The sequence below is a fragment of the Balaenoptera musculus genome, chromosome 3 (genome assembly GCF_009873245.2).
Source record: "Balaenoptera musculus isolate JJ_BM4_2016_0621 chromosome 3, mBalMus1.pri.v3, whole genome shotgun sequence".
Lineage (NCBI taxonomy): Eukaryota > Metazoa > Chordata > Mammalia > Artiodactyla > Balaenopteridae > Balaenoptera > Balaenoptera musculus.
Window position 1 is genome coordinate 115,240,717 of NC_045787.1, and position 16,054 is coordinate 115,256,770.

At 44.7% G+C, this 16,054-nt stretch overlaps 1 protein-coding gene across 7 annotated transcripts in view; it reads right to left on the reverse strand.

Moving 5' to 3' along the window:
* The window catches only part of SIL1 (SIL1 nucleotide exchange factor), a 308,254-nt gene that overhangs the window by 169,616 nt on the left and 122,584 nt on the right, over nucleotides 1-16,054 (reverse strand). For all 7 annotated transcript variants that reach the window (XM_036846347.1, XM_036846353.1, XM_036846349.1 and 4 more), the window contains one exon: nucleotides 15,875-16,010. In XM_036846347.1, coding sequence (XP_036702242.1) covers nucleotides 15,875-16,010 — 136 coding nt within the window. The remainder of the gene's footprint in view (nucleotides 1-15,874; nucleotides 16,011-16,054) is intronic.

Here is a 16,054-nt window from a genome sequence, read left to right on the forward strand (position 1 = left end):
TTTCTTGCCTCTTTGTTTCACGTTGCGTGAGGAGAAGGGATTAAGAGCGCGGCCTAAACGAGCTCCAGAGATGGGCGCGAGCCGTGGCTATCAGCGCCGACCCCAGAGAAGGGCATGAGACGCTAAGGCTGCTGCTACAGCCACCAAGAAGCCTGTGTGCAAGCACAGGTCACTATCCACACCTCCCCTCCCGGGCGCCTGTGCAGCCTGCCACTGCCAGGGTCCCGTGATCCAGTGACAACTTCCCCGGGAGAATGCACGGCATGCCTCACGCTGGTGCAACAACACGCCGGCCTCTGCCGCTGCAGACTCGCCCCACATTCCGTACCCCTCCCTCCCCCCGGCCTGAGTGAGCCAGAGCCCCCGAATCAGCTGCTCCTTTAACCCCGTACTGTCTGAGCAGGGAACAGACGCCCTCAGTCAACCTACATGCAGAGGCGAGGCCAAACCAAAGCTGAACCCCAGAAGGTGTGTGAATAAAGAAGAGAAAGGGAAATCTCTTCCCAGCAGCCTCAGGAAGCAGCGGATTAAATCTCCACAATCAACTTGATGTACCTGCATCTGTGGAATACCTGAATAGACAAAGAATCACCCCAAAATTGAGGCGGTGGACTTGGGAGCACCCCCGATATATATATTTTTTTCCCTTTTCCTCTTTTGTGAGTGTGTATGTGTATGCTTCTGTGTGTGATTTTGTCTTGTTATAGCTGTGCTTCTACCATTGTCCTAGGATTCTGTCTATCCTTTTTTTTTTTTTTTTTTTTTTTTAGTATAGTTTTAACGCCTGTTATCATTGGCGGATTTGTTTTTTGTTTGGTTGCTCTTTTCTCATTTCCTTTTTTTATTACTTTTTAAATTATTTTTTTTAATTTTTAATAATTTTTTTTACTTTTAATCACTTTATCTTTCTTCCTTCCTTCCTTCCTCCCTCCCTCCCTTTCTTTCTTTCTCTCTTTTATTCTGAGCCGTGTGGATGACAGGGTCTTGGTGCTCCGGCCAGCCGTCAGGCCTGTGCCTCTGAGATGGGAGAGCCGAGTTCAGGACACTGGTCCACCAGAGAGCTCCCAGCTCCACGTAATATCAAATGGTGAAAATCTCCCAGAGATATCCATCTCAACGCCAAGACCCAGCTCCACTCAACAACCAGCAAGTTACAGTGCTGGACACCCTATGCCAAACAACTAGCAAGACAGGAACACAACTGCATCTGTTAGCAGAGAGGCTGCCTAAAACCATAATAAGTCCACAGACACCCCAAAACACACCACCAGACATAGACCTGCCCACCAGAAAGACAAGATCCAGCATCATCCACCAGAACACAGGCACTACTCCCCTCCACCAGGAAGCCTACACAACCCACTGAACCAACCTTAGCCACTGGAGACAGACACCAAAAACAACGGAAACCACGAATCTGCAGCCTGCGAAAAGGAGACCCCAAACACAGTAAGTTAGGCAAATGAGAAGACAGAGAAACACACAGCAGATGAAGGAGCAAGGCAAAAACCCACCAGACCTAACAAATGAAGAGGAAAATAGGCAGTCTACCTGAAAAGAATTCAGAATAATGATAGTAAAGATGATCAAAATCTTGGAAATAGAATGCAGAAAATACAAGAAACGTTTAACAAGGACCTAGAGGAACTAAAGAGCAAACAAACAGTGCTGAACAACACAATAAATGAATATTTAAAAATTCTTCTAGAAGGGATCAATAACAGAATAACTGACGCAGAAGAACAGATAAGTGACCTGGAAGATAAAAGAGTGGCAATAACCTACTGCAGAGCAGAATAAAGAAAAACAAATGAAAAAGAATTGAGGACAGTCTCAGAGACCGCTGGGACAACATTAAACGCACCAACATTCAAATTTAAAGGGGTCCCAGAAGAAGAAGAGAAAAAGAAAGGGACTGAGAAAATATTTGAGGAGATTATAGTTGAAAACTTCCCTAATATGGGAAAGGAAATAGTTAATGAAGTCCAGGAAGCACAGAGAGTCCCATACAGGATAAACCCAAGGAGACACACGCCAAGACACATGTTAATCAAACTATCAAAAATTAAATACAAAGAAAAAATATTAAAAGAAGCAAGGGAAAAACAACAAATAACACATAAGGGAATCCCCATAATGTTAACAGCTGATCTTTCAGCAGAAACTCTGCAAGCCAGAAGGGAGTGGCAGGATATACTTAAAGTGATGAAGGAGAAAAACCTACAACCAAGATTACACTACCCAGCAAGGAACTCATTCAGATTTGACGGAGAAATTAAAACCTTTACAGACAAGTAAAAGCTAAGAGAATTCAGCACCACCAAACCAGCTCTACAACAAATGCCAAAGGAACTTCTCTAGGCAGGAAACACAAGAGAAGGAAAAGACCTACAAAAATAAAACCAAAAACAATTAAGAAAATGGTAATAGGAACATACATATCAATAATTACCTTAAATGTAAATGGATTAAATGCTCCAACCAAAAAACATAGATTGGCTGAATGGATACAAAACTAAGACCCGTATACATGCTGTCTACAGTAGACCCACTTCAGACCTAGGGACACATACAGACTGAAAGTGAGGGGATAGAAAAAGATATTCCATGCAAATGGAAATCAAAAGAAAGCTGGAGTAGCAATTCTCATATCAGACAAAATAGACTTTAAAACAAAGACTATTACAAGAGACAAAGAAGGACACTACATAATGATCAAGGGATCAATCCAAGAAGATATAACAATTGTAAATATTTATGCACCCAACATAGGAGCACCTCAATACATAAGGCAAATACTAACAGCCATAAAAGGGGAAGTCGAGAGTAACACAATCATAGTAGGGGATTTTTTTTTTTTTTAAGTAGGGGATTTTAACACCCCACTTTCAACAATGGACAGATCATCCAAAATGAAAATAAATAAGGAAACACAAGCTTTAAATGATACATTAAATAAGATGGACTTAATTGATATTTATAGGACATTCCATCCAAAAACAACAGAATACACTTTCTTCCCAAGTGCTCATGGAACATTCTCCAGGATAGATCATATCTTGGGTCACAAATCACAGCTTGGTAAATTTAAGAAAATTGAACTCGTATCAATTATTTTTTCCGACCACAATGCTATGAGACTAGATATCAATTACAGGAAAAAATCTGTAAAAAATAAAAACACATGGAGGATAAACAATACACTACTTAATAACCAAGACATCACTGAAGAAATCAAAGAGGAAATCAAAAAATACCTAGAAACAAATGACAATGAAAACATGATGACCCAAAACCTATGGGATGCAGCAAAAGCAGTTCTAAGAGGGAAGTTTATAGCAATAGAATCCTACCTTAAGAAAGAAGAAACATCTCAAATAAACAACCTAACCTTACACCTATAGCAATTAGAGAAAGAGAACAAAAAAACCCGAAAGTTAGCAGAAGGAAAGAAATCATAAAGATGAGATCAGAAATAAATGAAAAAAAATGAAGGAAACGATAGCAAAGATCAATAATACTAAAAGCTGGTTCTTTGAGAAGATAAATGAAATGGATAAACCATTAGCCAAACTCATCAAGAAAAAAAGGGAGAAGACTCAAATCAACAGAATTAGAAATGAAAAAGGAGAAGTAACAACTGACACTGCAGAAATACAAAGGATCATGAGAGATTGCTACAAGCAACTCTATGCCAATAAAATGGACAACCTGGAAGAAATCGACAAATTCTTGGAAAGGTACAACCTTCCGAGACTGAACCGGGAAGAAATAGAAAATATAAACAGACCAATCACAAGCACTGAAATTGAAACTGTGATTTAAAATCTTCCAACAAACAAAAGCTCAGGACCAGATGGCTTTACAGGCGAATTCTATCAAACATTTAGAGAAGAGCTAACACCTATCCTTCTCAAACTCTTCCAAAATATAGCAGAGGGAGGAACACTCCCAAACTCATTCTACGAGGCCACCATCACTCTGATACCAAAACCAGACAAAGATGTCACAAAGAAAGAAAACTACAGGCCAGTATCACTGATGAACACAGATGCAAAAATCCTCAACAAAATACTAGCAAACAGAATCCAACAACACATTCAAAGGATCATACACCATGATCAAGTGGGGTTTATCCCAGGAATGCAAGGATTCTTCAATACACACAAATCAATCAATGTGATACACCATATTAACAAACTGAAGAATAAAAACCATATGATCATCTCAATAGATGCAGAAAAAGCTTTCAACAAAATCAACACCCATTTATGATAAAAACCCTCCAGAAAGTAGGCATAGAGGGAAGTTACCTCAACATAATAAAGGCCATATATGACAAACCCACAGCAAACACTGTTCTCAATGGAGAAAAACTAAACCATTTCCTCTAAGATCAGGAACAAAACAAGGTTGCCCACTCTCACCACTATTATTCTACATTGTTTTGGAAGTTATAGCCACAGCAGTCAGAGAAGAAAGAAAAATAAAAGGAATCCAAATCGGAAAAGAAGAAGTAAAGTTGTCACTGTTTGCAGATGACATGATACTACACATAGAGAATCCTAAAGATGCTACCAGAAAACTACTAGAGCTAATCAATGAATTTGGTAAAGCAGCAGGATACAAAATTAATGCACAGAAATCTCTTGCATTCCTATACACTAATGATGAAAAATCTGAAAATGAAATTAAGGAATGCTCCCATTTACCACTGCAACAAAAAGAATAAAATACCTAGGAATAAACCTACCTAAGGAGACAAAAGACCTGTATGCAGAAAACTATAAGACACTGATGAAAGAAATTAAAGATGATACAAACAGATGGAGACATATACCATGTTCTTGGATTGGAAGAATCAACATTGTGAAAATGACTATACTACCCAAAGCAATCTACAGATTCAATGCAATCCCTATCAAACTACCACTGGCATTTTCACAGAACTAGAACAAAAAATTTCACAATTTGTATGGAAACACAAAAGACCCCGAATAGCCAAAGCAATCTTGAGAAAGAAAAATGGAGCTGGAGGAATCAGGCTCCCTGACTTCAGACTATACTACAAAGCTACAGTAATCAAGACAGTATTGTACTGGCACAAAAACAGAAATATAGATCAATGGAACAGGATAGAAAGCCCAGAGATAAACCCACGCACATATGGTCACCTTATCTTTGATAAAGGAGGCAAGAATATACAGTGGAGAAAAGATAGCCTCTTCAATAAATGGTGCTGGGAAACTGGACAGCTACATGTAAAAGAATGAAATTAGAACACTCCTTAACACCATACACAAAAATAAACTCAAAATGGATTAAAGACCTAAATATAAGGCCAGACACTATCAAACTCTTACAGGAAAACATAGGCAGAACACTCTATGACACAAATCACAGCAAGATCCTTTTTGACCCACCTCCTAGAGAAATGGAAATAAAAGCAAAAATAAATAAATGAGACCTAATGAAACTTAACAGCTTTTCAACAGCAAAGGAAACCATAAACAAGACCAAAAGACAACCCTCAGAATGAGAGAAAATATTTGTAAATGAAGCAACTGACAAAGGATTAATCTCTAAAATTTACAAGCAGCTCATGCAGCTCAATATCAAAAAAACAAACAACCCAATCCAAAAATGGGCAGAAGACCTAAATAGACATTTCTCCAAAGAAGATATACAGATTGCCAACAAACACATGAAAGAATGCTCAACATCATTAATTATTAGAGAAATGCAAATCAAAACTACAATGAGATATCATCTCACACCAGTCAGAATGGCCACCATGAAAAAATCTACAAACAATCAATGCTGGAGAGGGTGTGGAGAAAAGGGAACCCTCTTGCACTGCTGGTGGGAATGTAAATTGATACAGCCACTATGGAGAACAGTATGGAGGTCCCTTAAGAAAGTAAAAATAGAACTACCATACGACCCAGCAATCCCACTACTGGGCATATACCCTGAGAAAACCATAATTCAAAAAGAGTCATGTACCACAATGTTCACTGCAGCTCTATTTACAATAGCCAGGACATGGAAGCAACTTAAGTGTCCATTGACAGATGAATGGATAAAGAAGATGTGGCACACGTATACAATGGAATATTACTCAGCCATAAAAAGAAACGAAATTGAGTTATTTGTAGTGAGGTGGATGGACCTAGAGTCTGTCATATAGAGTGAAGTAAGTCAGAAAGAGAAAAACAAATACCGTATGCTAACATATATGTATGGAATCAAAAAAAAAAAAAAGGTCATGAAGAACCTCGGGGCAGGATGGGAATAAAGACACAGACGTACTAGAGAATGGACTTGAGGACACAGGGAGGGGGGAAGGGTAAGCTGGGACAAAGTGACAGAGTGGCATGGACATATATAAACTACCAAATGTAAAACCAATAGCTAGTGGGAAGCAGCCGCATAGCACAGGGAGATCAGCTCAGTGCTTTGTGACCACCTAGAGGGGTGGGATAGGGAGGGTGGGAGGATGGGAGGGAGGGAGCACAGAGGGAAGAGATATGGGGATATATGTATATGTATAGCTGATTCACTCTGTTATAAAGCAGAAACTAACACACCATTGTAAAGCAATTATACTCCAATAAAGATATTAAAAAAAAAAAAAACCTCACCTCTGCTCAGATAAACTAATTATGGCCACAGGTAATCAAATCTGAAAACTTTTTAATCCAAAGAAATGATTCTCTCCTTTCAAACAACTGCATTATACAAACCATAAACAGACTATTCTGAGAACTAAAGAAATTAAAATACAAATCAATCTGTTTGTCTCAAATCAACATATTACGGGAAATAAGGCAAGACCAACAACCTACTAGTCTATGAAAAGTAACAAAGCAAAACCCCAACATGAACAGAAATAAAATCAGCCTGATCAGAGCACAAGGAACAAAAAGCTTACAGAGCCCACTGCACACAAGCTCTGCTTCATTCAGGTTCTTTTCAGGCCTGCCTAGAAGATCAGTGGCTAGTGGGGTACCACCCAAACTCTGACCTTGAGCACTGCCAAGAGCCTCGAAGAGTCTTGATAATCCCTGTTTCAGAAGAGGGGAGGTTAGAGTAGGTTCAGAGGAGCTTCCACTAAAGCTCTCCAGCTTGCCCCATAGGCCAAAGGTCTCCCTCATCAATCCCAAAGACAATCCAACAATCTCCTTAATGATCTACCCATCTTTCCTCACACTTCAGCTATCCACTGGCCAGGGCTCACAGTGCTCTAGAAAGTCACCAAGCCCACTGGTCCTGGCCCAGAACAAAGTCAGGCTGTCAGACGTCAACTGGGCCCTGACGCTGGGCAATGCTTAGTTCTGACCTCTTGACTGTCTAAGCAACTTCTTCACCGTGGTTATTCCTTAACCTCACCATTCCTTAAGCACCCAATCAAGGCCTTCTCTTTCATCATCCAAGGTAAAAGCCCCACCCTTGGCTTGACTCAGAAAATCGAAGACATCTAATGGAAGCTTCCTCAATTTCCCTCTACATCTCTCGTACTTTTCCTTGTTTTTGTCTAGGCTGTGCTTCAAATTTCCAAGGCTCATCACATTCATGAGGCCAAGACTTTCCATCTGCCACCTAAACAACTCTGCCTCATCAATGATCTTCTCTCTGGGATTTTAAATCTGTCAACAGTGCCTCCTTCCCCCTCTGCCTTCCAATGTACACAAAAGCTCTCTCCATTCAGCTTCAATGCTTCAGTGTCTCTCTGAAATGAAGAGCTGCCTCTGGGAAGATGTTCCTTCAGGGCCACACCTCTGTCTTCTCACAGCATTATATTCCTGCCTGGGGTCTTCCTACACCATAGGCCCAGGCAGGCAAGCCCCTCTGTCAATGCCCACCATGGTATCTCCGACATCAAGCACTATACCTGGAACATTATAGGAGTTCAACAAATGTAACAAGAAATGAATTTTTTGGTGTGGCTATCTGTGAAGTTACCGTTTTCATTCTCTTCTTCCACTTATTTTCAAACTCCTCAGACTCAGGAGTTTATATCGTCCTTCTTCATTTCCTCATCTCCCATTCACGGCACAGCCCTGAATGGACTAAACTACACACTTATTTTCACATAGTTAGATCTACTACTTTTCAATTCTCTTTCCTCCTACCACCCCCTATCCTGACATAGGGGATGCTGCGCACCACCACCATCCCATTATTCTCTTACGCATCTCTGCCTCTCCTACCAGGTAGATATACTCTCACTTTTAGAGTGAGAGTTCATGTCATCCTCCCCTTCATTCTTGCTTCCTACCTGTCCTCTTCTCTACCTAGTCAAATATTATCTCCTCTTAAGTTACCAATCAAGTCCTACCTCCAGTACTGTGACAAACCTAGGAATGGAACAAGCTCTGGAAAAGGGCCTCTCATTCCAGCTCCAGGTCAGTCCTTGAGAGCTATACCCAGCCCTGGTTAATCCCAACCTTGGAGATGGCCTAGACAGTCTTAGCCAGTAGGGCGAGGGCAATATTAGAGAAAGAAGGGAAGTCGAGGTTCCACAGATTCTCTGAATTAAAGCCAAGCCCTGGGTATGAGGGCTGGAACTGGTTTTGGCAGCTAGTCTTCCATTATCCCTAATCCAGTCTAAGTTTTTTTATTTCAGTCAGTTTGCGGTTCCCGATCCTTGAAAGCTGAGGCTGTGCAACTCTAAGTACTCTTTATTAAACCTCAGAGAGAACCGGTAGGTGGAGGAAGGAGAGGAAGGGGAGAATAAGGGCCTAGGGTGAGCATTAAGCATATAAACGCTTGTTAGAAAGCAGATGTCAACCATCCAAGTCCATAGACTGCAAACTGGACCCTGGCCTGCCCCATCCAGGTACTTAAGGCCAAAGCCCAGGCAGAGATGCTCTGGTGCCAGTACAGTGCTCAGCCAGCTAGTCTCAAAGTGGCCTCAACCTTGACAGTGGACATGCTGCCCTGGCCTCCACCTGCTCCCCCCAGGGGGGTGTGGAATTTGGCTGCTATGGGGCAGTGGTCAGCCATCCTGAGAGAAGTCCAAATATGGGAAATGGTGTCACTCTGAAATGAAGAGTTCTAAACTGTCCTTATGGAGCCATGTGGGGCCTTCATGTATTCCAGCCCACCATTATTTTCTCTCCCAGTACAGGGTAATTTGGAGCCTCTGACATTGCTCCTACAGGTCTCAAGAGGCCTGGCATCCTGCTATGCCCCCAGCAGTTCCCTAACAAAGTCATACTGATAAAGAGTAAAGGAGATGCTCAGAGTAGAGACGCTTAACAAAGGCTAGGGAGGTGGCAGTAATGGGGGAGATGGACTAGAAGTATAGGCAGGAGAGAAACAAATGAAGTTCTCGGGGAATCCCCAGAAGACTTGAAAGGTTTCAAAGTAGGGGAGGAAGGCACTATGCAGAAGGAGGCAGCACCAAAGATAAGCTCTGCTGAACACCTCATCCTGAAAAGTTGTTGGAGATAGCAACTTGTGTTCAAGAGAGGACACAGATTACCACACCACACAAAAAGCATGCAGTTTCCTCTATCCCGCCCCTGCTCCACCTTTCCAGCACTGCTCTGAGCCAGGGTGAAAGATCATCCAACAGAGGCCCCTTGCTATAGCCCTCCCTCAGGCCATTACCTCCCGGTGGCAGCCAAGAAGTCCCAACCTCCCCACTCTCATGAGCAAGAGGAGCTTAGGTATGAACTGCCCTTAACTAATACTCCTACTCTCACCCACTGCTCACAGGCCTCGAGGTGTGTGTGTGCCTGCGTGTGAACGATGGGACACAAGCAGGTCATACTCTTGTGGACCATCCTGGGGAATGAGATAACCTGTAAGGAAGATCCCTCCTGACTAGGGGAGGAAGGGAGCATCACCTGCCTCCCAATCACAGAGCTGGGTAGGTGGCAGAAGGCACTGGGAGCTTTGCTCCTTAGTCCCACGTCAATTGTAGCCTGTGGTATTAAAAAAAAAAAAAAAAAAAAGTATCTGGTCTTTATCCCTGGTTCCTGAAATGACTCTTGGGGGGGATGGGTGGATGGGTGGGGGTGTGTGTGTGTGTGTGGAATTAGGTAACTTCAAGATGGGGGCAGGTCACCAGAAAGACCAAGCCTTGATTAGACAGTTGGAACTTTTAGCCCCACCTCCAGGGAGGAAAGGGGGGCTGGAGAATGAGTTCAATCTCCAATGGCCAATGACTTAATCAATCACGCCTAAATAATGAAACCTCCATAAAAGCCCCTAGGGGGCTTCCAAGAGCTTCTGATTGGTGAACACCTAGAAGTAATGGGAGGGCAGTGTGCCCAGAGAGGGCATGAAAGCTCTGCACCCCACCCCCCATACCTTCTATGCATCTCTTCCACTTGGCTATTCTGAGTTGTAGCCTTTATAAAAAACCAGTAAACATAAGTAAAGTGTTTTCCTGAGTTCTGTGAGCTGTTCTAGCAAATTATCAAACCTGAGGAGGGAACTGTGGGAATCCCTAATTTATAGCTGGTCAGTCACAAGTCCAGTGGCCTGGGACTTGTGACTAGCATCTGAATTAGAGGCAGTGGGACTGAGCCCTTTAACTGTGGGATCTGACACTAATTCCAGGTAGATAGTGTCAGAATTGAATTGAATTATTGGATACCCAGTTGGTGTCTGAGCATTGGAAGATCACACAGCCTCTTCTAAGCTGCAAGGGGCCAAAGGCCTCACAAAGACAATCCTGCAGAGTCACCCAGACCAGAGTCAGGTGTTCCTTCAGACAGATGTCCAGGGCATGCAGGAAATCAGACTCCTCCCTTAAATGCCTGAAACAGAGTAGTTGGTCTACCATAAATGAGGTTTTTAAAATTCAATTCCCTCCTATTGCTCGTGCAGATCTGAAATGATCTGACCAGATGGCTGGTGCTCTATAATTCTTGGATTGCTCTCATCAGTTGTTGATGATTTAGACTTCTTTTTTTTAACCCCCTCACATGAACGTGTTCCTGCACAGGCTTCCTGCATGCTCCCATCAAGTGGCTCTTTGTGCTAATGCCAATATTCCAGAGGCTCTCACACAGTATTTCAGAGCCTGGAAGTCACCTCAGGTCAATAAGAAGCCCCAGGTCTAAGCTTCCCTGAACCCATATGAGGCCAACATATAGCACTGGTTAAGGGGCAGAACAAGAGAGGCCTTTGCTCAGATAGCCTCATTGCCTCCACTTTTCCTTCAGGTCCCCAAGGAAAGGGAGGCAGCAGCAAAGGTATATTTTAAAAATGACAACTATAGCCATTTATTGAATATTTCCTATGTGCCAGGCCCAGAGTGAAACATTTTACACGTTAATCTTGTTTCAATCTCACACCATCTCTGTGAAGTAGGTATTTTCATCCCTATTTTCATATGAGGAAACTAAGGTTCAGAGATTCTGATCAAACTGACCAAGGCCACACAGCTCAAAAAGAGAACTGAAGGTGGGTTTGGAGGTTTAGCATCATAAAATTTGACTCAAAGCTCTACCAAGATCTCAGGGATAGAGAGAAGGCCCTGGCCTGGCCTCCCCATACCCTCCTCTGTGCCCTCACTGAGCACAGGACACTTCCACCAGGACATCCAAAACACTTTTTCTCTCTGTATCCTCTGTGAGACCATAAGCTGCTGGAAGGCAGGGGTCATGTCCCATTTGCTACCCAGAAAGACACGCTTAGGGCCAAACAAAGCTAGATCTGAATTCTGTCTCTACCACCTACTGGTCATTTGGCTAAGTCACTTCTCTCTGAGACTCATTTTTGTCTACGAAAATGAGGGTAGTTATAGCACCTGCCCTCAAAACATGCCTGGCACAGTCGATGCTAAGTAAATGTGAGCTATTATCTGTCTCTGGCTACCAGTACAGTGCCTGGCACAAAGTAGGATCTCAGGAAATGCCCAGGGAGCAAAAGGCCCACAATATCTGGCTGTGACCAGTTTTCTCTAATAATAAGTGCACAGGCACAAAGCCTGGGGTACAGTGGTCCTCAGCCCTAGGGCAAATTCCTGAGTTCCCTGCCCAGAACCCACAGGACCTGCCAGCAAACAGCTTTCCTCTGCCTGCTTGTGAACAGCTGATGCTGAATCCACACTCAAATGCTTGCTGTGCCTCCGTAAGGTATGACAGATCCCAAAATAAACCAGGAGAGAGAGAGAGAGACAGGAAAATCACTTCCAGGAACAAGCAACTCACAGTGAGGATGCTGACAGTGATAACAGAGGCAGGGAGACTTCAGGAGAGTGACCTACAGCTGCTCCAGGGCTAAGTGACTGGGGCCCAACTCCTATCTGGCCTGGTAGGAAGGTCCATGAAGTTACGGGTTAGTCCCCTGGTATTCCAGGCCACAGCAGGCAGTCAAGAAATCTGCCTTCAAATGAGCCCAGACCACGTAGCCCAGTATCCCCTCCTTGGAGACCTCAGGACAACAGAGATGAGGTCCTCCCTTCAGAGACCTAAAGAGACAGAAGGTACTGAACTGAAATCAATAACTGTCAACATAAACTAGCCATTTTGCCGTTCTCTTAAAAGTCCCCAAAAGATATTCCACCATATTCCTGTGCCACGCACCTAGCTCTCAGGCAGGAAATGCTGTACTAACCCCTTCTGCTCCCTTATCAAAAACCTCCCTGGAAGGAAAGAGGGAGAACATCCCATGACCATGGAAGTCTCTCCTTGTCACCATAAGTTCCTTCCCTACCTAAAGCCAGAGAGGACAGGAAGGCTACATACTCATGTACCCTCACTGGCATCCAATTCCACAATCAAGTTTAAGGAGTGGCACAAATGGCAAATTTACCGTTAAAAATCAGAACTGCTGTGTACCGAGTAATGTCTTCATGTTGGGAATCCTCAAAACAGCCTCTGCAGCAGGCAGGGCAGGACATTTCCCCGACGTCACCAATGGGGGAACTGAAGGGCAGAAGGATTCAGTGACTTGCCCAAGATCCCCTAAGTAGCAAAGCTAGGATTTGAACCCAGGACTGGCTCAGTCTAAAGTCTGTGCTTGGGACTTCCCTGGTGGTCCAGTGCTAAAGAATCTGTCTTACAATGCAGGGGATGTGGGTTCAATCCCTGGTCAGGGAACTAAGATCCCACACGCCACGGGGCAACTAAGCCTGCACACCACAACTACTGAGCTCACGCACCTCAACTAGAGCCCGCGTGCTGCCAACCATGGAGCCCACGCGCTCTGGAACCCGCACACCACAGCTACAGAGCCCACGCACCCTGGAGCCTGCGTGCCACAACTAGAGGAGAGAAAACCCGCATGCCACAACTAGAGTAAAGCCTGCACACCACAACCAAGAGCCTGCGTGCCGCAACAAAAGATCCCACATGCCTCAACAAAGATCCTGCATGCTGCAACTAAGACCCGACACAGCCAAAAATAAATAAGATAAATAAATAAATAATAAATAAATCTTTAAAAAATAAAATAAAGTCTGTGCTCTTTACCACTAAATTATACTACCTCCTCATTTATCTACTCTCCCTGGGACTGGCTACATTCCTTTTAACCTTTCAGTAGCTGTGATGGAAGCTCCCAGGCAGCATTCGTTATGTGGTGAATTAAATATACTCTGATTAAAGGCAAGTGCCAGCTATCCACACGACACTGAGATGTCAATTTCCTACAACAGACATAACATATAAAAACCTTAATATACACACAGAAGGGCTTCCCTGGTGGTGCAGTGGTTGAGAGTCCGCCTGCCGATGCAGGGGACACGGGTTCGAGCCCTGGTCTGGGAGGATCCCACGTGCCACGGAGCGGCTGGGCCCATGAGCCACGACTGCTAAGCCTGCGCGTCTGAAGCCTGTGCTCCGCAACGGGAGAGGCCGAGATGGTGAGAGGCACGCGCACCGCGATGAGGAGTGGTCCCCACTTGCTGCAGCTGGGGAAAGCCCTCGCACAGAGGCGGAGACCCCAACACAGCCAAAGACAATAAATAAATAATAAAAATTAAAAAAAAAAATATACACACAGAACACCTTGATCCTGTCCTGGGACCTAAGAGAGTCTTGTCTGCCTCGACAGTACCAGACTCTGAATCACCACACATCAAACCCTGAGACCATAACAAGCCTCTCACCTCCCTCCCCTCACTGGTCCTGCTTTGGGGGTGAGTGTAGGTGAAATGAAAAACACTCTTGGATATGGGGCAAGCATGTCTGGACCTAGACTTGCTTTGCCCCCAGAGCTGAGTGTCTGTGCTCAAGCACAACACCCCAGCCTTTGGGGCAGCTTCAAGGGAATTTGGGGCAGAACAACTTATAAGGGGCTCTTGAGAAACTAGAAGGCAGAAGATGATGTCAATGGGGTAACAAGTTAAATATAAAAATCAGTACTCCTCTCTAATTCTCCAGGAGGTGCTCAGAGCCCTCAGCCTGCCCTCGTTACACAGGCTCTGGCCCTCCCTCCCCAAAGATACAAAAAGGGCTCTTTTGCTTAACCATGGACAGGAGCCCCACTGCCCAGAGGCTGGGCAAGGACCCTGGGTCAGAACGTTCAGGCTTGTTCTGCAATGTGGACTGGGGTCTTGAAGGGTGCCACAGGAAAAGAGACGGTAGGAGTAAGGATGACAGGACGTTGACCTCCATCGGCTCCAGGCACTTGCCTGGTTAAAAGTGGTACAAGCACTTTTAATCACATAAGATCAGTGGATACAGCACACATCCTCCACTTCCCACACCCTGAGAGCCCCTCTAGTTTTAGTCCCCAAAGACCAGGGGGGCTCAGTTCTCAGGGAAGGTGGAGGAGGGCAGCCAGAGGTTGGATCTGCTGAACCCAGTACCTCTGTCCCTAAAATCTCCCTCTACCCAACTCCATTAGCACCTACTTGGTTTCCTTGGTGATGCATCACTCTTCTGTGGCAGCAACTACCCGCATGCAAACCCAGCAGGAGTGATATTGCTACCAGATAGTTGGCTGGCACAGCAAACGCTGCCCCTGCCAGCACAGCAGCAATGGGGGCAGTGAGGACATGGTGATGAATATCAGCAAGGAGTTGATGAAACTATACTCTGGCAGCTGCCAGGGCTTGCCATCCACCCGCCACAGTGCAGAACGCAAATAGCCTACTCCTGAGAATGGGCTCAAGTGTCATCACAGTCGGGCTCCAGCCAAGGACAGCTGGGACTCTAGAAGGACAAGTGGGAGGAAGGTGGGTCCAGGCTGGGGTCAATGACATAGGACAAGTTGGCTGAATGACATAGGTCAAGTCACCTAACCTCTCTGAGCCTCAATGTTTCATCTGAATATAAAGGACAATAATAGCTCCTATTATTGTGAAGACTGAACAAGATTATGCACATGAAGCACGTAGCACAGTATCTGAATGTGGTAAACACCACAACTGCTGGCTTTTTTTCATTATTATTTAAGCCCTGGGCCCAGGGCCATAAAAGGGTTAGAAAGTTGTTCCTTCTGAGGATGCTCCATTCAAAAACCAGGCCAGGAACAGCCCCTGTTTCTTGGCACAGGTTCCTTTAATAACAGAAAACTCCTGCCCCGCACCAGTGCTCCGGACTCTCCCATGAACAATATTTCAGCAGCACTGAGCCGAGCAGCAGAGCCCAAAATAGCATTTGCAGAGTGAGGCACATGTCACTGCCTCTCCTGTGCTTCAGAAGTGCAAGGAAAGAAAGTTTTCTATCACTTGCTCCAAAAGCTCGGCCACCCACCACCCGCCTTCCTTCCAGGGCACTCAGATGCCACAATCTCTGTTCTGCAGGAAAACAAAGGTCCCTGAGTCCTGCAGCAGCAGCCACCCCTACTCCCCTCCAGGAGGCCAAAGAGGGGCTGTTCCTTCAAAACAGCCCTGGGGGGGAGAAAGGACATACACATTTTGAATTTCAAGTATGTTTCCTGGGGACAGCGCTGGGCTTGGTACCTGGCCGAAGTGCCTGCCACTCATGGGTCGGGTGAAACACCTCCAGGACCTTGGGATCCAGCTCCTCCTCTGCTGTGGTTTCCTTTCTCTCTGTTTCTTTGGTGCTGCTCTCCTCTGGGTTGGTCAGTGCAAACTCCTTCAGAGAAAGGAAAACACAGGGCATGAACCACCACAGCTGGG